This window comes from Artibeus jamaicensis, unplaced genomic scaffold, assembly GCF_021234435.1.
Source record: "Artibeus jamaicensis isolate MK-2021 breed Jamaican fruit bat unplaced genomic scaffold, CSHL_Jam_final contig_511, whole genome shotgun sequence".
In the NCBI taxonomy this organism is placed as follows: Eukaryota; Metazoa; Chordata; class Mammalia; order Chiroptera; family Phyllostomidae; genus Artibeus; species Artibeus jamaicensis.
Window position 1 is genome coordinate 1,863,475 of NW_026521866.1, and position 22,081 is coordinate 1,885,555.

General features: G+C 37.4%; 1 protein-coding gene across 4 annotated transcripts in view; it reads right to left on the reverse strand.

Annotated features, from left to right (window-relative positions):
* The window catches only part of PIEZO2 (piezo type mechanosensitive ion channel component 2), a 534,747-nt gene that overhangs the window by 87,755 nt on the left and 424,911 nt on the right, over positions 1-22,081 (reverse strand). For all 4 annotated transcript variants that reach the window (XM_053668846.1, XM_053668845.1, XM_053668844.1 and 1 more), the window contains 7 exons: positions 21,172-21,332; positions 14,465-14,641; positions 14,047-14,172; positions 12,399-12,599; positions 11,139-11,343; positions 10,929-11,030; positions 9,627-9,792 (listed from right to left, as the gene is read on the reverse strand). In XM_053668846.1, coding sequence (XP_053524821.1) covers positions 9,627-9,792; positions 10,929-11,030; positions 11,139-11,343; positions 12,399-12,599; positions 14,047-14,172; positions 14,465-14,641; positions 21,172-21,332 — 1,138 coding nt within the window. The remainder of the gene's footprint in view (positions 1-9,626; positions 9,793-10,928; positions 11,031-11,138; positions 11,344-12,398; positions 12,600-14,046; positions 14,173-14,464; positions 14,642-21,171; positions 21,333-22,081) is intronic.

Consider the following 22,081-nt stretch of genomic DNA (forward strand, 5'->3'; position numbering starts at 1 on the left):
CAAACTATTAACAAAAAATTCAAGAGAAGGGAAGGCTCCCAAGCACATTTTTCAAGGCCAGCATTACTCTAACTTTAAAATAAGAAAAAGGCATGACAAAGAAAGAAAATTATAAGCCAATATCCTTGATGAACATAGACACAAAAAATCTTTAACAAAGTATTAGAAAATGGAATTCATCAATACATTAAAAATATACACCACAATCAAGTAAGATTTAATCCTGGGATGCAAGGTTGGTTCAATGCCTTCAAATCAATTAAGATGATATATCATATAAACAAAAAGTAAAACAGAAAATAACAATCATGATCATGTCAATAGATATAGAAAAAAACATTGGACAAAACCCAGCATCTATTTATGATAAAGTGGGAATGAAGTAAACATTCCTCAACATAATAAAGACCATATACAACAAACTCACAGATAACAACATACTCAATGTGGAAAATCTAAAAGCATTTTCCTTAAGATCAGTACAGATAAGGGTGTCCACTGACAACACTTTTATCCAACATAGTATTAGATGTTCTAGCCACAAAAATCAGACAAGAAAAGAAATACAATGAATTCAAATTGGAAAGGAAGAAGTAAAACTGTCATTATTTGGAAGTGACATGATATAATATATAGAAACCATAAAGATTCCACCAAAAGAATAATAGAACTGATACATAAATTCAGTAGTAGGAGGATACAAAATTAATATTCAGAAATTTGTTGCATTTTACTTCAACAATAATAAACTATCAGAAGGATAAATTAAAAAATGTATTTATATTTATATAAAAAATGAAATACCTAGGAATAAATTTAACCCAGGAGGTAAAATACCTGTACTAGGAAAATTATAAGGCATTGATGAAAGAAATTGAAGAAGACACAAATGTGAAGACAGGGAGTCAAAGTAGGATAATAAGATATGGAGAAACAAACAAAAAGAGAAAGGAGAAGAAACAACTTCCAATCAAAAAGAAAGAAAAATGCCCAGAAAAAGTGCTAAATGAAATTGAGGTAAGCAATTTATTAGACATAGAGTACAAAGTAATAGTTATGAGGATGCTAAAGACACTCAGTGAGAACTACAGAGAACTTTATGGGAGCTACAAGGAGCTTAGTGGGAACTACATCAGCATGAAAAAAGACATAGAAACTATGAATAAGAACAAGGAGGAAATGAAATTAACATTGTATTAATATCTGAAATGAAGAATACAGTAGAAGGGATTCAAAAACAGACTAGATGAAACAGAAGATTAAATAAGCAAGTTGAAAGACAAGGTAGAAGAGAACACCCAGTCAGAGCAACAAAATGAAAAATGACTCAAAAAGAATGGGGTAATTTAAGGGAACTGCAGGACAATGTGAAACAAAACAATGTTCTCATCATAGTGATTCCAGAAAGAGAAGAAAAGGAGCAAGGGATAAAAAAATATGTTTGAAAAAATAACGAAAGAAAATTTTCCTAACCTAGTGAGGGAAAAAGTCTTAAAAGTTCAGAAAGCATAGAAGGCCCCAATCAAAAGGAACACAAAGAGGCCCATTCCAAGATACATCATGATTAAAATGACAAAATTTAAAGACAAAGGGAGGATCTTACAGGCAGCAAGGGAGAAACAGCTAGTGACATACAAGGGAGCTCCAATAAGGCTATTGGTGGATTTCTCAATAGAAACAATACAAGCTGGAAGGAATCACATGAAATATTTCAAGTAATGAAAAGCAAAGACCTGTAACCAAGAGGACTCTATCTAGCAAGGGTCTCATTTAACCTGGAAGGTGAAAGAAGGAATTTCTCAGAAAAAAAATAGGGTAAAATAGTACATTTTCACCAAACCAGCATTGCAAGAGATGGTAAAGGGATGGCTTAAACACAAACCTCATGTATGCTGTTTACAAGAGATCCACCTCAGAATAAAAGATCTACATAGGCTGAAAGTGAAGGAAGGGACAGAAAAAATATACCATGCATATGGACATGAAATAAAAGCTGGAGTAGCAATAGTTATATCAGACAAAATAGACATCAAAACAAAGACCATCATGAGACAAAGAAGATCACCACATAATACTTAATGGAGTTGCCCAACAAGAGAATATAACCCTTGTAAGCACATTTATACACAACATAGGAGCACCTAAATATATAAGAAAAGTCTTGGAGGACATTAAGAAGGAGCTCCATAGCAATACAGTTATAGGGGATTTTAACACCCCACTGTCAACAATGGATAGATTGTCCAAACAAAAAATCAACCAGGACATTGTGGTACCGAATGACACTGTAGATCAAATGGACTTAGTTGATATTTACAGAGCATTTCACCCCAAAAGAAACAAAATATACATTCTTTACAAATGCACATGAATCATTTTCAAAGATATGTAACATAGTAGGACACACAAAAAAGCCTGAAAAAGTCAAGAAAACTGAAATCATATCAAGCATTTTCTTGGATTACAATGGCTTGAAAGGAGAAACCAACCTCAAGCAAAAAACTCAAAAACATTCAAATACATGGAGACTGAATAACATGTTAAATAATGAATGGCTTAACAATGACATAAAAGAAGAAATCAAAAAGTACCGGGAGACAAATGAAAATTAATACATAATAACCCAAAACCTATGGGGCAAAGCAAAGGCAGTCCTGACAGGAAAGTTTATAGCAATACAGGCCTACCTAAAGAACATAGAAAATCCTAAATAAACAACCTAATCCTACATCTACAAGAACTAGAAGAACAAAATCAAAGAAAGCCAGAATGAATAGAAGGAAGGAAATAATCAAAATCAGAGCAGAATTACAAGACATAGAGACTAAAAGAACAATTTAAAGGATCAATAAATTCAGAAGCTGGTTCTTTGAAAAGATAAACAAGACTGACAAGCCTTTATTCAGACTCATGAAGTAAAAAATAGAAAGGACCCAAATAAATAAAATCATAAATGAAAGAAGATAAATAAAAACTGATATCACAAAAATGCAAAGGATTATAAGATATTACTATGAACAACTGTATGCGAAGATGGGACAACATGGGAGAAATGGACAAATTTCTACATGCGGTCTTCCAAAACTAAATCAAGAAGAAGCAGATAGCCAGAATACACTGAAACAGCTAGAGATATCAAAGCAGTAGTAAAAAAATTCCAGGCCCACAGTAGCCTGGGACCTGATGGCTTCATAGGCAAATTATATCAAACATTCACAGAAGACCTAACTCCATCCTTTCTGAAACTATTCCAAGAAATTCAAGAAGAGAGAAGACTCCCCAACTCTTTTTATGAGGCCAGCATTATCCAAATTCCAAAACCAGGTAAAGACATAACCAGAAAGAAAATTATAGGTCCATATCTCTGATTAATGTAGATTCCAAAATCCTCAACAAAATAGGCAATCCAGATCCAGCAATACATTAAAAATATCATACACCATGATCAAGTAGGATTGATCTATGGGATGCTGGGATGGTACAATATTTGCAAGTCAGCAAATGTAATAAAGCACATAAACAAAATGAAGGACAAAAATTACATGATCATGTCAGTAAATGCTGAAAAAGCATTTTATAAAATCTAGCACCAATTTATTATAAAATCAGTCAGCAAAGTGGGAACAGAAGGAGCATACATCAACACAATAAAGACCATATATAAGAAACCTACCGCCAACATCATACTCAAATGGCAAAAACTGAAAGCTCTTCCCTTAAGATCAGGAACCAGACAAGGGTCTGCTTTAACCACTCTTATTCAATATAGTACTGGAAATTCTAGCCATAGCAATCAGACAAGAAAAATAAATAAAAAGCATCTAAATTTAAAAGGAAGAAGTAAAGCTGTCATTCACAAATGACATGATAGTGTACATAGAAAACCTATAGTCTTCACCAAAAAAACTACTGAAGCTCATAAGTGAATGTGGCAAAATAGCAGGATACAAAATCAATATTCAAAAATCAATGGCAATTTTGTGCACTAACAATGAAATATCATTAGGAGAAAGTCCTATTTACTATAGCAACAAGAAAAATAATGTACCTAGAAATAAATTTAATCAGGAGGTAGAATACCTGTATTAAGAAAACTATAGAACACTGAAGAAGTTGAGAAAGACACAAATAAATGAAAGTGTATACCATGTTCATGGATTGGAATAATCAGTCATTAAAATGTGCACAATAGTCAAAGCGATCTGTAGAGTCAATGCAATTGCTATTAAAACACCAATGGCATATTTCACTGACCTAGAACAAATACTCCAAAAACTTACATGGAACTAAAAAATACCCCAAATAGCCTCAGCAATCTTGAGAAAGAAAATCAAAGTGAGAAGGATTATGATACCTGATATCAAGCTATACCACAAGGCCACTGTAATCAAAACAGCCTGGTACATGGCATAAGAATAGACACATAGATAAGTGGAACAGAATAGAGATCCCAGAAATAAACCCATGTCTTTTTGGTCAATTAATATTTGACAAAGTAGGCATGAGCATATAATGGAGTAAAAATAGTCTCTTCAGTAAATGATGTTGGGAGAACTGGAATGGTACATACAAGAAAGAAAAAAAGGAAACTAGACCACCAACTTACACCATACACCATAATAAACTCAAAATGGATAAAAAGATTTAAATATGAGTCATACCATAAAAGTCCTAGTGAAAAACATAAGCAGTAAAATTTAAAATACCCACATAGCAATATTTTTCCTGACATATCTCTTAGGGCAAGGGAAATAAAGAAAAAAATAGGACTACATCAAAATAAAAAGCTTCTTCATGGCTAAAAATCTATCATCAAAATGAAAAGGGAACCAACTATCTGGGAGAACATTTACCAATGGTACATTGGACAATGGTTTAATCTCCAAAATATATGAAAAAAAACCCTCATATGACTCAACACAAGGAAGACAAACAATCCAATTAAAAAATGGGCAAAGGAGTTGAACAAACACTTCTTTAAGGAGGACATACAGATGGCTTATAGATATATGAAAAAATGCTCAATGTCACTAGCCATCAGTGACATGCATATTAAAACCACAATGAGATGTCACCTCACACCTATTAAATGGCTATTATTAGTAAATCAACAATAAACAATTACTGGTGAGGATGTAGACAAAAGGTGGGAATACAGACTGGCGCAGCCACTGTGTAAAATAGTATGGAATGCCCTAAAAAAATTAAAAATGGATCCGCCTTTTGACCCAGCAATTCCACTGCTGAGAATATGCCCTAAGAATTCCAAAATATCAATTCTAAAGAACTTATGTTTATAGCAGTGCTATTTACAACAGCCAAGTGCTGGGAACAACCTAGGTGCCCATCAGTAGATGAGTGTATTAAAAAACTATAGTACACTTACACAATGGAATACTGCACTGCAGAAATAAAGAAGGGACTCCTACCCTTCACAACAGCATGGATGGAGCTGGAGAGCATTATGCTAAGTGAAATAAGGTGGGTGGTAAAAGACAAATACCATATGATCTCACCTGTAAGTGGAAACCAATAAAAAAAACAAACAAGCAAGCAAAATACAGTCAGAAACACTGAAATAAAGAACAAACTGAGCGTAACCAGGGTGGGGTGGGGGAAGGATAATGGGGAAATATAGGTGAAGGTCCATTACAGAACATGTATAAAGGACATGTGGACAAGGTTCAAGGCAGGTTCAAGGGTGGGTTCAAGAGATGGGTGGGGTGGGGGCAGTGGTGGGGTGAAAATGAAAACAACTGTACTTGAACAACAATAAAAAAATGAAAAAGAAAAAAAAAGAATGCATTACCAAAACAAAATTCTAAAAATGATTGTACATTTATATAATGAAATACTACACAGCAGAAAGAAAGAAAGAATTCCTATTATTCACAACTACTTGACTGGCACTAGAGACTATTATGGTATGTGAAATAAGCCAGTCAGAAGACAAGTACCATATGATCTCACATATAAGAGGAATGTAATGAACAAAATAAACTAATGAGCAAAATACAACCAAAAGCATGGAATCATGGAATAGACTGATAGCTTCCAGAGATGAAGGGGGAGGGGGATAATGATAGAAAGAAGGTCAAGAGACTATTCAAAGAACATGTATGAATGAGCCATGGACATGGACAATAGTGTGGGGGTTGGCTATATGAGTGGAGGGATGGGTGGAGGAAGGCAACGGGGGAACATTGGGACAACTGTAATAGAATAACAATAACAAAAAAAGATACAAATAAATGAAATCATACACTGTGCTCATTGATAAAAATAATTAGCACCATTAACATGTCCATATCACCCAAAGCTATCTATATATTCAATGCAATCCCTATCATAATACCACTGGCATTTTTTCACAGCACTAGGACAAATATTTCAATAATTTATATGGAACCACAGAATACCCCAAAGAGCTGCATCTATCATAAGAAAGAAGAACAAATTTGAAGGTATTATGATATCTTATATCAAACTATACTACCAAACTATAGTAATCAAAACAACATGGTACTAGCATAAGAATGGACTCATAGATCAATGGAACAAAATAGAGAGCCCAGAAATAAACCCACATTTATATGGTAAATTAATCTATAACAAAGGAGGCAAAAACAAATAATTGGGTAATAATAGTCCGTTCATAAATAGTGTTGGGAATATTGGACAGGTACATGCAAAAAATAAAACTAGACCACCCTCTTATGCCATATACAAGAATGAACTCAAAATAGATTAAAGACTTACATGTGAACCAGAAACTATAAAGCTTCCATAAGAATGTGTAAGCAGTAAACTCTGACATTGCTCTTAGCAACATTTTTTTAATATATCTCCTCAGGCAAGAAAAACAAAAGAAAAAAAATAAGCAAATAGGACAACATAGAAATAAAAAGTCTTTTGTACAACAAAAGAAACCATTAACAGAACTAAAACACAAATGGGTATCTACTAAATGGGTATAGATATTTCCCAATGATACATCTGATAATGGGTTAATATCCAAAGTTTGTAAAGAACTCATAGAACTGAACACCAAAAATGCAAACATTCTGATTAAAAAATGGGCAGAAGACCTGAATAGACATTTCTCCAAAGAGGACATACAGATGTCCATCAGACATATGAAAAAAATGCTCAATATCACTAATCATCAGAGAAATGCAAATTAAAACCAGAATAAGATATCTTTTCACACCTGTCAGAATAGCTGTCAGTAAATCAACAAATAAGTGTTGGTGAGGGTATGAAAAATAGAGAATCCTCATGCACTGTTGGTGGGATTGCAAATCAGTGTAGCCACTATGGAAAACAGTGTGGACATTCCTCAAAATATCAAAAATAGATCTATCTTATGATGAACAATTCTACTTCTGGGAATATAGCCAAAGAAATCCAAAACACTTATATGAAAAGATATATGTACCTCTAGGTTCACTGCAGCATTATTTACAATAGACAAGATATGAAAACAACTCATGTGCCCATCAATAGATGATTAGATAAAGAAGATTTGGCACACAGAACAATTGAATACTATTTGGCTATACAAAAGAATGAAATCTTACCATTTGAACTCAAAGGGTATTATACTAAGTGAAAAGTCAGACAGAGAAAGACAAATATTATATAATTTCATTTATATGTGAAATATAAAGAACAAGATAAATAGACAAACAAAACAGAAACAGACCCATAGAAAGAACAAACTGAGGGTTGCTAGATGGGAGGGGGTTATGAGGACAGGTGAGAAAGGTGAAGGGAGTAAGAAATACAAGTTGGTAGTTACAAAATAGAGGAATGTAAAGTATAGCATAGGGAATATAGTCAATGTGGGGAGAAAGTGGAGGCAACTATACTTGAATAACAATAAAAAATAAAAATAAAATATTATTTTAATAATATTAAAAATGTTTTAATATTATTGTTTGGTGCCACTGTTTGGTGCCATGTGGGTACTAGAAATATCAGGTCTATCAATTCCTAAATTAAATAATTATCTAACCACTATGTTATATACCTGAAACTAATATAAAATAAAAAAAATAAAAATAATGTTTTTTATGATGAACTAGAAATAAATAGATTTAAACAATTCCATGTTACACACAAAGGTTTTACCAGAGATAAAAGGCTCTTCTTGCAGATGAGACAGTGTCATGGCTGACAAAGTAGACACAGCCAGCCACTGGCACTTGTATTCTCTGTCCAACACTCTGTCCCTGCCTGTCCCTGAGTGGAGTCAGATTTCCTTTTTGGGAGCCATGCTTCTCCTCTGACCTTCTTGAGAGAAGGTGAAGCAGCATTTAGGTCTCAGTTATCTTGCAATGAAGTGTTGCTGGGAGTTTCCCTAGTGTACTCATGACACCTGACAGAAGTAATTCCTACAAGCCTCACTCCATCTGTTTGTATAATTAGAGCTTCTCTGTTTTAGAGCTTTTGCTGTGGTTGTTTCTCTTCCCAGGTTTGGGGAGAAGCACAGAAAAGCCAATTACAGGTTACTACTTTGATTAATAATTTGCTATTTTGTAGGGGTTAACAAGTAATCTCTTGATAAAATATGCACCATACTTCATCTACATTATTAAGAGTGAATTGTGACTTAGAGGTACATTGTCGGATAAGGGAAATTTGGAACTTTACTCTTTTTAGAGTACAATACTTAACACTTATATGTTTTCAAAAATTATTGTCCTAAAATATATTACACTCTTTCTTGACTTCATACGCAAAGAAGAGTAGGTAAAATAGTATGTCTCAGCTTCCCAGTATCATCACAGGTAGAGTTAATGATTCAGTCCAGACTTAGTATTGGGATACATACAGGATTTTCTGACATGTGTGTGTGGGGGGCCTGTGCAAAGGGGGCATAAATAATCACACCAATTTGTCAGACTCCTATAGTGGTGGTTGAGTGGAGTCCAAAAGGCTTTACAGGATGAAAGATGGGTGTGGGAGGCAGATGGGTGTGCTCTCCACGGAGTGGGTGTCAAGTGACAATAACTATGAGGACCTGGGGACCCAGAAAATGCAGAAAGAATACACTGTGAGAAATTTACTTCAGTTTAAACACAAACTTTGTGGAAGAGATGATCAGACTGCCAAGATCCGCTGTCACTGACTGAGGAGAGCAGATAAGGTGCTACAAAGGGAGCCATGCACAGTCCTGGAGGAGAGAGAGCTCTAGGAGAACACCGGCATGGGGCATCTGGGGTGATCATTATCCTGGTGCCTAACAAACACAGGGGATAAGGGGAGAAAGGAGACCAGGACGAGGGACAGAAAATGAGGAATGACCAGGGGTGAGGAGAAAGGATCTCTGCTAGAGAGCCAGGAAGCAGTGTGATGGGTACATACCAGTTTATGCATGAATAAGAGGCTAAAAACAGAGGCAAAGAAAAAGCATGGTTAATGCTGACAAAAGCCGAAGTAGATTTACAATTCAGAGGCTTGGCTTCTAGACTACTAAACCACCCTGTCCCACATTTATTAGTTTCATGTGTACAATCACCCGGTCAGTGTCCCAAGAATGAAAGAGGGAGAATTGGAAGTAGAGGTGTTCTAAGTGAAAGGCATGTGCTGAAGTGTCCTTGAAACTCTGCAGCTGTCATTACCTGCAGTGAATGAAATCTGGTACAGGGTTATGTTGGCTGAAGGAGGCCGCATCAAGGTTCATGCAAATCTCGACATTGTCCCCTGCCATGATTCGCACTGCAGCCTTATTTTCATCCTCAAAAATCTGCCGTTGTAAGGAGGCACACAGAAGAAGCATGAAGTCATCTAGCAAGACAGAGGTAAGATAATTAAACCTGGGTTTATGTGTGTAGGAAACAGTCTTGCTCTCTAACTCCCAAGGGAGTTGTGCTCCCAAAATTCTTCCTGGATTCCAATGTTGGAACCAAATCCCACCTTCCCTCCCATGGGATATGAAGAGGGATCACACACATTCCACAAGCTCAAAGTGGGAGAGTCCCTGGATTCTGTCTACATATTGGTGCATGAAAGTATCAGGTATCAATTACTGGCCTTCAAGACTCTTTACTTGCATTTATCTCTCACCAAAGTTTTGAAGAGACCATTTGAGCACTTTTCCCCATTTTTATTTTTTACATGGGGTAGAAGCAGATATTTCTGATTTTCTTTATTCTCTCCAGTCCATTTGCATTTGTACACACTGTACAGATGCATACACTGTAGTGAACTCTTGGTGACAGCAAATAAAAATTGTGGGCAGATTTGTGACAGTGAAGTCTCACATAGCTGTCCCTGTGTCCAGTGGCCCAGAACAGGCCCTCACTCCAGCTGAGCTAGCAGCCTCCAGCCCAAGTTGTTTTATTGTTTTTTTTAATTAAATATGAATGTGTTTCGCAGAGAAGTCACTCTTTGATTTCCACAGCACCCAGAACTCCCTGTTGCTGTAAGTGAGAGATGATAACCGTGACCTTTGTATTATCAGCCTGTCCTGGGAACAGCTTGGGGCTGTGGCCCAGCTCAGGAGCATGGGGAATTTGAGTAGCACCTTCCAGGCTAACACAGTCTTATCTTCAGGTTTGGCCTGTTAGTAGTGGCAGTAGAAACAATTGCTTCACAAAATATATGCCTCCCTCTCCAGTTTACCTTCCAGAAGGTAGGTGTGCAGGAGTGTGTGTTGAAGGGTGGAGTGGGCATGTGTATTGGGAGGTGAAATTATGAAGGTGAATATGGTATTTCAACATTTATTTATTAATTTTGCAAATGTAACAGGGCAAGTAGAAGCCATTAATGACCTGTGATATTAATGCATTGAGACAAAGCCTTTTACATGTTTATAAAGTGCAGTGGAAGAAGCAAAAGCACTAATGCATAACACATGAAGATGGATTAGCAAGTGTAAAACCAAACACCAGAGCTCTGTGGTGCCAAGTCTGCAAACTTACAGATAAGAAACACAGGGTTGGGTCGCACAATGAAGTCTGGGAAGTACAGCCACTTTATGATGTTGTCATTGAAGTTGGCACCCTTGAATCTCCATGGGTAATCTGCAGGGAGGGAGGTGGTGAGGATTAAAATCAATACGCTTCTTTGCTGCCCTGCGCCCGCAGTGCACAATGTATAAGAGCAGGTGGCTCCTGGGGAGACACCCTCACCTCTGCAAGGAGCAGGGGGAATGCCGATGCAGATGAAGTACTGGAACGTGATGATACATGCCAGAAAGCAGCAGTACTTTGGCCAGATCTCCGCAATGGCTTTTCTTCTGCGTCGATATAAGACAGCAATCAGCCAGAAGGCGTGAATCATGGCATAGAAGTCCATTCTCTGACCAATTACGTTAACTGACATTAGGAAACAGGTCTGTGTAAATATGAAAAGAGGCAAGAACTTGGGTTTATAGGGAAAGGAAGTGTTGTCAGCTGTCAGCTTTTGGCAGGGGCAGAGACCTGCATTCCTGAGGCAGGTTTCTATGCACATGTTCACTAGGTCTAGGTCTTTTTTTTTTTTTTAATGTGAAAACAAGAATACTGTACAAATTACTTGCCAAGGAAAAGACTGACTACATCACTATTAATGACAACCACTTCAAACTGTGAGGAGAGCAAGTTATGATCTCTTCATGAAAATCACAGGTACTACCACAACCACTCCACGTCAAAACAGCTCATTTCAGCCTGGCTGGTATAGCTCAGTGGATTGAGCACAGGCCTGTGAACCGGAGGGCTGCAGGTTTGACTCCCAGTCAAGGCACATGCCTGGGTTGCAGGCCAGGTCCCCAGGGGGGGCCATGTGAGAGGCAACCACACATTGATATTTCTCTCCCTCTATTTCTCCCTCCCTTCCCCTCTCTAAAAATAAATAAAATTAAAAGACAAACAAACAAACAAACAAACAAAAAACAGCTCATTTTGTCTAAGGTTATAGAAGGTGCAAAATAGAAAAAAAATATAACATTTTCTTTTAAAAATCAGTTACAATGAGCCCTTGCTGGTGTAGCTCAGTGGATTGAGTGCAGGCCTGTGAACCAGAGGATCGCCATTCAATTCCCAGTCAGGGCACATGCCTGGGTTGCAGGACGGTTCCCTGCAGGCCAGTTCCCAGCAGGGGGCACACAGGGGGCAACCATACATTGATGTTTCTCTCCCTCTCTCCTTCCCCTCTAAAGATAAATAAATAAAATCTTAAAAAAAAATGAGAAGTGATTCAGAGAGGTTAAATTGACTGTTGCAAGAAGGGGGTCTTGGAAATCTTTCAACCAGGCCAGGTAAACCCTTCAGCAGAATCTCCTCTTAGTGATCCCAAAAATCATTATTTGTGACCTGGAGATACACTATGGAACTCCAGGGCCCCACTGCCCAAAAGCAGCTATTGGGATTGCCACAGAAAATACAAAGGAAAGCATCAAGGAAACTCACCTCCAGACCAAACTTGTAGAAGAAGTAATTTATGAAATATTTGGCACAATTAATAAGTCCATCATCTAGATGGAGTCTTGTAATGTCATGAAAGATGGTTTTAGATACAGGGGCTGTGAGGTTGTTTCGTCCTCGGTAGTATTCCTGATGGCGGTAAACTGTAACCTCAAAGGCCAGAATGGCCAGCATCAGGAGATTATTCTATGAAGCAAAAAACACAGCTGTGTGAAGCCAAATGCTTTATGACTTGATAATTTTAAGCAGTCCTCATAATAAATCATTTGATTCTATTCTTGATGTCTAGTAGGTCAGTGCTTCATAAAATCCCACATGTATAAAATATAGTATTGAATTCAATATTCATTTTCCTTTTTTTTTTTCTGGTAACAAGGTGGAGTTATCTCCATTATGTAAACCAAGCTAATTTACGTGATAAGATCTAGAATCTCTAGACAAAATCCTGTTCTTGGAAAAGCACACACTTGTACCAGGAAGCAGTGTTCAGTTACCTTGGAAGGTGGTCCAAACTTACTGGCAACTAGAAGTGCAAAACACTTCTAGGTGTTTTGCAAGAACATCTTGGGAAACAGACAAAGCTGAAGGACTAGAATAAGCATAGAGGGGGAATTTTTGAACATTCTGAAATCTGTTTAGAGTGAGCAGTATTGAGAAGCATGATGATAAAATAGTAAATAATAACAGTGATGATAATAATACCAATAATAATATTTGTTAATATTTATGGAATTGTTAATATTTATGGAATGATATGTGCCAGATACTATTCTAATCACCCTTTAAAAATATCAGTTTGTTTTTCCATATAACAACTGTTTATGGTAGAGATCATTTGTATATTCCATGCAAATATGATTGATATTATTTATAAACATTACAAGTGATATCTGCAATATGTTTTGCCATATGATATCTGCCACAGCCAAAAAAAATGGGATGCTTAGTACATTTAAAAATTCCAGGTTTTGAATATAAATGTTTCATTTTTAAGTGCCTTGTAACATAATAATATTACTCATTACCCATCAAAGGAAAATGTGAAAAATCTGAAGTAAATTACTTTCATTGTGTTTCTTACAATTGCTTGTGAGGTTCTTTTTCAAAGATAAGTTCTTTACTTGATTACCTCTAACTATAACACATGACATTTATTAAAAAACTATAGAAAAATAGAATTTGAAGAGCAAAAAAATTTTGTAATGCTACATCTATTTCTCAGAAATAACCATTGCTGACCATTTGGTATATTTTATTTATTTTTCTTTGTATCTAAAAGAAATAATACAATCTATGGTGTTCTAAAATTTGCTTTTCTTTTTAAACTTCATTAATACATTTTGGACATCTTTTAATGTCTGACATTATCAGTAACCCTCAATCTTTTAGTGGTTCTATAATGTTCCAGTAACTATATCTGTCATGCTTTATTTAATCAATCACAAACTACTTTATAAGTTTCTTTTCAGTATAATAAAATACTGACTTTACTATTTAGTCATTTGTCTGAAAGGTGATTCTAAATGCCACATAAGATGAGGTTACTATCAAATGTGATATTAGGGGTTGCAAAGGAAAGGATTGTAGAAAATAACTGTGCAGAGGCACCAACTCAGCACAGTGAGGTCTTTACCCTCAGATAGACGAGCAAAGGTAAAGACTTCCTCAGGCCGACCCATTCTGTTGGATCAATAGGAGCATTGTAGAGCAGAGACTTGTTCAGCTGATGGAGGGGTATATCAGTTTGATTTTCATTTGGCTGAAAAGAAGAGAAAATGGAGTAAAAAAATGGCTCTGCAGATTAGGAGAGTTCAGATTATTCTCCTTCGGTTCTGAGACTAAGAACATGGGAATGGGAGGGAAATACCCATTTCATAGGGGAAATCTCATCAAGACTAGAGACTTGAGCCCAGCACACTAGGCCAGATTTTATCCAACCTGCTGAGGTGACTTAAAGGCCAGACACATGTGCTTGGGGATGTAGCTTCTCCAATATATACCTCACTTCCCTAAAGTTCAGTCAAGAGGATTCCCCAGTCTTTGAGGCTCACCAAGGAACAGTTAACAGAAAAATCTGTAGGCTTAATGGTTTGTAGCTGGTACAACATTTTGCAGACGATGATCACACATGTCCAGACAGTGCAGACACTTGAAGCCAGATGGCGCAGCTTGGCATATGGCAGAGCAAAAGCCCAAGAAATCAAAAATACATAGTTGAACACAGACACCTGAAAACATAAATTTAGAAATGAGGACAAAAATGTATAACATGGCATAACATCCACAAAATGAGGCAATGTGATTTATTTAGTTCTTCTCAGTTCAGTGGGGGTTGATCGAATTCTGAGAATGTGCAAAGTATTGCCCTAGATGCTAAGATATATGTATTGTATGGCAGACATATATAACCAGATGATGTCTATGTGTTGTAGCAATAATAAACTAGAGTTGCAAACAGAATCCTGTGAGAATACATAGAAGAAGTGCTTGGCCCAATATGGAGCTTCAGGAAACATTTCCTGGAAAAGATGATGTTGAGCTAAGACTTGAGGGATGCATAAAGTTAGGCCAAGAAAGGTGAGAAGTGAATTCAACGTAAAGGATGTCTGAGCAAAGGCAGGAAAGCATAAAGGAACATGGTAGGTATAGGTAACCACAAACAACTGGGAGTTCTGGAGTTGAAAATGATGAACTGAAGCAGCAGTGAGGCTGGAGATACAGCTGGGAGTAACATTGTGATAGACCCTTTTAAAACCATGTTATGGCTTCTGAACCCCTTTGTGTAGAAAGTAGTTTTCTACAGTGAGCCACTGAAGGGCTCTACGCGGGAAAACTTTAAGGCAAGATTAGTATTTTTTAAAAATAAATGTAACTAAAGAAAGGGCGTGCATCAATGGGGGTTAGATCGGAGGGAAGGAGACCAGCTTATATGCACTATAATAGCCCAGGAGAACAATGACCAGGGCCTAAACTTGGACAGTGGAGCAGAGTTAGGGAGGACTCATGCATTTGAGATGGGAAGTAAAAAGCTGGATTTGATGACTGACTGGCTCGAAGATGGTGGTGGTGGGTAAGAGAGAAAGTATAAGGAATGCTTCCCAGGTCTCTGGCTTAGGAGCCAGAGAGAATGACAGTGCCACTATGGAGACAGAGTCTGAAGTGAGGGGAAGGTGTAAACAAGGATGACAAAGACTTCAATTTGGCTTTAGATTGTGAGTATTTATTGATCAGGTGTGATGTACAATCACTTCTAACAGTCCCCCACAGCAAATAGTTCATTGAATAGTGTGGAAACACTACCATCTTACTCAGCCATGGAAAACATTAATTTATTCTTCTAGGTATTGTTAAAATAATATCTGGATTTTAAGTGGGGGTGGCTGGGGTGGGGGGGGAGTGATAGGAGGAATGGAGATAACTATACTTCAACAACAACAAAAAAAGAGAAAAAATTATTAACTGAAAAGATATTTTAAGAATATTTAATATTTCTAGGTAAAAATAACTGCATGTGGTTAATTGACAAAATTGAATATGTACCAACAGCTAAGCTCTATGGGTTGTGAGGTGTGGTTCCTGTTAGGCTTAGAAATCTGGGCAACAAGAAATGTGGACACTCCAAGACAGTATTGAAGTCTGCAGTTTATAACCTACTACTCTTCTTACTCTTCTACTTAACTGCTTGACACTGTCCAAAGCAAGGAACTTCTTAGAATTAAGTGTTGCAATATTAGGGTAGTAAGAACTGCCTTACAGAGTTAATTGAGGATGAAAGAAACACTGTGTGTAGAAGTGCCCTGTAAAAAATAAAACACTGACCAGCATAATAAATGTTACATTTTACCAAATTATTTTGACTAGCTAGGTGACTCCTCCTCCTTAGCTATCTATAAGTGCCATGCTAATTGGGATATTAAAAAGCAAATCCTATTAAGGATATTATGAAATTAAGTTCCTTTGTTATTTTTTATTATGTATTTAGGGCGATAGGTATAAAACCAGTATAACAAATTTACTGTTGAGAACCACCCTGCCTGGTTTCAGAAGTTGTAACCACCCCCATGGCTAAGGCTGAGTGAGCGACCTTCAGACTATAATCCACTAAGGAGACGAAACTTGTCTCCCTGGCAGAGGCACTGTCTCTGCCCCTTTTACTTCACCCTGCCTGTCCCCCAATGCTTGATCAGTTAGCCAATGACAGGTACGATTCCTCAAGCAAGGGATGTTCTAAGATAGGCACAATCATGGGGGTCCCCAGGGAAAGACTTGGGGGCTATAGAAAAAGGGGGTGATGGACCCTCGCCCCTCAGCTTTGACACAGCCTGAGTCCTCATTCTGTCTGCGAGAAGTCTCCTAATCTCTTGGCTGCCTTACTTCCCCTGCCTTACTTAAGCTTAAAACAATGACAGAGGGCAGTTCTGCCTTGTTCTAGAAAGGTCGGGTTCCCTAGGGTGATCAGGCCCAAGAAAGAATGCATACAATCCTATGAAACATACTTTGATAATGCCCTAAATTTAAATGATAAACATCCAAGCAGGAATTGAGTTTGTTCCGCCAAATTTTATGACCCTTTAGCTATCTGACCCTGACTCAGAATGGGCCCTTAAAGTTCTTTGAATGTTATCTATTTGATTATTACTGCCTGACAATGACTGATGGGCTTAACCTGATAATGTGGGTCTATGGAACCTCTAGTTGTTTACTGATTATAATAATGCTCTTTGTACTTTGACACATGTGCAAATTATTTTCCCAGGGTCATGTAAGAGACCAGCAAGTAGCAAGCCTTGTGGGATCTGTAGTGGTCCTAATGAAAGTGGGGGGAGATGTAGGAGACTGTTCTGTGTGGCATGGGCCCAGCTCCCATTTGGAGATGCACAGGACCCACTCCCACAGATAAGGAATCAGGTCTGCATTGTACCTAGACTGCTATGAGACTTGCTTTTGCTAAAACCCCCTCACCCCAAATTGAGGCAGAAACATTTAGTGCATATTTTTTAAGTAACTTCCTAAAAGTCTATGCTAAACCTTCCAAGGATGAGTGTAACCAGTTCAGCCACTTTTCCCTTTGCATTTGCAAATATCCTTCTTCTGTGATGTGATTAGCAGCCTCGTCTCCTTTGTTTTCTGTAAAAGGTAACCACCTAAAGCAAACCCGTGCATAGTAAATGAGGACCATCATGTAATGTGCCCAGAAAAAGTAATAAAAGCTTGTGAAGGCAAGGGTCAGGGTGTTCTCCTCTTGAGAGAGTGACTGAGGTGCTCCAAGACTTTTTCTCCTCATATGTTCTGCATATGATCCCCCTCCCTGTATGCCCAGAACTTCTAGGGATACCTATAACCCAATAGTTAATGTGACTTTGTATTTATCAGACATTACCATCAACTGTAAGCTGAGACAAGAAATGTTTTTAATGCATTTCCACCAGCATCTAGCACAGTATAAGCATTCAATTTATTGTAATTTATTATAAGCATATAATGAAGGCTAAATTCATGCTTAGTAAGAGTGAAAATAATGATAATAATGAAACACTAACTCACATCTAGGAAGAATCTCAACCTTGTAGTTATTACATCCTTCCTTTGGTCAGTAAAGAGTCATTGAGTTTCTATAATTGGCCAGGGCCTCTGGGAGTTACTAAGGATACTGAAAGAAATAGATGGTCCCTTTCCTCAAAGAATAATGTGATCTCACAGAGCACTCTAGAAACCTTTAGAAATTAAAAACATGGTTACATATAAAGAGGGGAAGAGAATATATTTTTAAATTAGGTCATTCCAAAGTGGAATCTCTCCTCAGTAAGAGATGTTGATATAGAAAAAGGTTTTTTTGTAACAAACTTTTTCTCAGACACCTCTTCTCTTTTGGATGTCCATAATGACGACCTTGGAAAGGTTTAATATTTGTGGCAGAATGACCCGAGAATTTGTGAAGACAAGCACCCTGGCTGATGGCCTTGGATGAGAATACTCTGAATCCAAAGCAAATGGCCATACCTTTTGAAGATTTAACTGGAGATGCTGACTTTGTTTTCAATTTGCCATTTACTTATCAGAAATTTTTTGAGAAAGGATACATTTTGTATAATCAAAAATAATATGCTATGAAGCAAATATATATAGCAAGTGTCATTGCTGATGGGTCTCTCCTATTGAAATGAGTCAAGTTTTAAAAGAAGAAGAGGCTCCTGCAGGTGTAAAATGGCATCTCAGAGGTGCAGGACCTTAGGGCTACTTTTCCCATGTGAATGTGGCCCTGGAATTGTGCACTATAGCCATTCTGAGATATGAACACTCTCCCTTGTTATAATCAGGTAAAATGCAGACACATCACATGCTGGATTAGCATATAGGTCCTTTCAATAACACATATAATAGTCAATGTTTGTTTTTCTTCCCCAAGTATACTCGGTATAGGAAGCTGTTAAGTCAAAGTGTCTAGAGAGACTAAGTTAAAATAGATGGCAATATAACATTCCAAACCAGGTGCTAATCAACATGTAGAAATTACAAAACAGTTGATGGGAACCTATTTAGGGGTCTTTAAAGCCCTCCAGGAGAAAAATAAATGGGTTAAGATAGGGGAGATGACAGCATAGTAGAGGAGGGGGAATTGTGAGGAAGTTTCTTTCCAGGGGGTTGACTCTGCCTGTCCCCTAACACCAAGATGAAGAGGGGCTGCATTTTCTCCTCAAAGTCCTGAGGGAGGAAGCTTCAAGCTGGACCACTCTTAGTGTTTATATGAGTACACTGGAGTTTGAGCACAGAGGTTTGGCACTGATATCTAACTTCTACTCAGAAAATTCAGCTGGCAAGGAGGGAGAGACTGCTGTGGTAGTAGAGCACAGGGCACTGCTCCGCTGGGGTCCAAGCGGAGCAGAGACTCTCTGAAGTGTTGCCCTTGGACCTGATGCAGGAGGGAGGTAGTGACTGGAGCTTTTCTGAGTATTGCTCAAAGGGATGGTCAGGAGGAGGACAGGTTTCCAAAAGCTAGAGTCCTGGGAAGCCATGGGCAGAGAAACCTCCACGAGAGAAAGGGCAGGTTTAACTGATCCAGCCCAGAGTGTGAAGCTATCCTATGATAGTACAAGTCAAATCCCCCCACCCCTACCACCACCACCAGTCTATAGTCCAGCCCAGAAGGTTTCTAACAGAAGTTAGTTCATTGAGGTGGAGGCAGTGAGGGGAAGGATGTGTGAGAATGAACAAAGCAGCTAGGAAGAAGAGACACTTGTTCCTTAGTAAGAGATTAGAGTTTATTTTCTGTTGGTAGGTGATTTTAATGTATAAAGTGAGATTTTGCTTCTTTTTAAGATAACTGTAGGACTTTCCATTACCTAAGGATGATAAAGTGTTTCGCCTTCAGAGGCATGAAGAAAAGTTTCCTGGTTAAACACATTTTAAAGGCACAATGCTTCAGTGACATTAGTAAGAATTAGCTATGAACATGCTGACTGCGGCCCATAGACCAAAGTTAGTAGAGAGAGGGGAGAGACCTCAGTGGCAATGTCACCCAAAGAGCACACAGTAACTCATACTTTAGGTCCAGAAACCCCTCATGGTGACAACATGTAAAACTCAGAGAGCTACATGTGGGGGTTAAACCATTTTACATCAATAGAATACTTTCAGGTGCTAGACACAATAGGAGCAGAACTTCTCCAATCCATGAAATGATCTTTGGTAAGTTTTAGCCCAATGACTTCTGTTTTCCTTTTTTCATTGCTGTATTATGAATATTCTGACTCTGAAATTCTGCCTAAATTAGTCAATTCACCAATACAGTTGAAAGGTTGAAATAATTTTGCTCCCAATTAATATATATATGAGGCTAGATTACAGTTCTAATTGATGTATAGACTTGGTTACTTAACAATGAAGCTAATGTAATTTCCAGCCATAAATCTCACAGGGAGAGTAGCTTTCATTTTTGTCCCTAGCTGGCAATGATCACTCACCCATTCCAGATGGTTTATATGAAATGGGAAAAAGTTCTAGCTTAGACTGAGGAGTTCAAATTAAGGTTTGTCCCTTAGTTACCTATTTGTGAAACATTTTAGGTTTATCATATTATAGTTATAATATTATATTATTATGTAACTTTTAAAAATTATAATTTTTAGGGAGCAAAGACTCTTTGAATTTTCACTCAAAAATAGCTCAGGGAAGTTAGAAGTATGTGAAAATTGTTGGCTGAATAAATTGAAAGCAAGCTAATTTCTCCACAGTAAACATCAAATAATTGTTGGCTGAATCATGACTCTCTTTTTTACAGATGGGAAAAGAGAAGTGCAATTATAATGTTGAAAGACTTTGTGCCTTGTCTCAAAAAGTCCAATAATAAACAAGGTGAGCTCTACTAAAGATTTTACTAAATTTTGGAACCCAAGTTTACTCTTGGTAATATAAACTATTGTTTTCTCTCAAAGTGAATTTAGGGAGATGGATTCTTACTTGTAGTGCAGAAGCAGCTTGCTCTCACACACTTCAGTGAAAGACCAGATGAAAATAAATAACTTTTGTGATATAAACAAGCCAATTAGAACTATTCCAGGAGCCTCTTTGTCCCCTGTTATTTTCCCCTCTTCTCAGGACATCTGTCCTTTGTTTTTCCATAAAGTGTATGTGCCTATCTTAGATCTTGATGTTCTAATGTAATAGGAGTTGTATTTCAAAAAAAGTCATGGACAGTTGGAAAGGAGACATAATGACTGTGGTTCTGTCTGTCCTAGAGATACAGCAAATGTTCACTTGCCTCTTTTACAGAAACCCAGATGATGTATGATGAGACAATTTTGATGATGTGTAGCTCCAAAATCCACCATGCGAACACCTGCAGCTTGTGAAAATACTCCAGAAACTTTAAGAAGAGCACAGTGAGGCGGTCAATCACCAGATGCCATTTGTTTTTTAAATCTGCAAAACAGTAATTCACCCAAAAGCATGATAAGGTTTTGGGTTTTTTTCTTTGCATTATTATTTAAAGCATATCTTGTGACTTTTCCATTTAAAATGGTAGTAGTGGGTGCATTATAAAACCATCAAAATCTGGCACAAGGTCGTCTAAGAATCCCATGTTGTGATGGTGGCTTAGACATCACACACTGAGACTCTGAGAGGCACGGTTACTTTTATTTACCTTTTAATTAAATTAGTGTAAAGAACAGTTTTGACCTTATTTGCTCTTAAAGCTGAGCTATAATTCCCAAATTTCCTGTGAATATTAAATAACACAAGCTCCAACTAAATGACATTTTTCTTGCCAAAGTCATACTTCTAAAGCACCATTCTCCTTTTAGGGGCTTGACTAGAGCACCAGTGGCCTGGAGGAGCAAGCCAGGTAGTGTGATACCACAGGTAGGAAGAACCTGCACCTCCCACCAATGAAAGTGAACACTGAGTGCCAGAATGACCCAGTCTCAGTTCACAAAATGTGGTCAGACTGATTTTAATAACTCTTAATCAGATTAGTAATTTTCTTCTTTCTACTTTGTGCTAAGGAGTAATATATACTGACTGGAGAGATGTTTCTGTTTAGAAGGACTGCCCTATTAATCAGAATGACAGTCACAACAGGGTTATTTTGTGGAATCAACATGACATCACATTCATAGACAAAAGCTCACAAGCCTAGGCAGATGATGACAGCTAACTGTTTCTTTAAG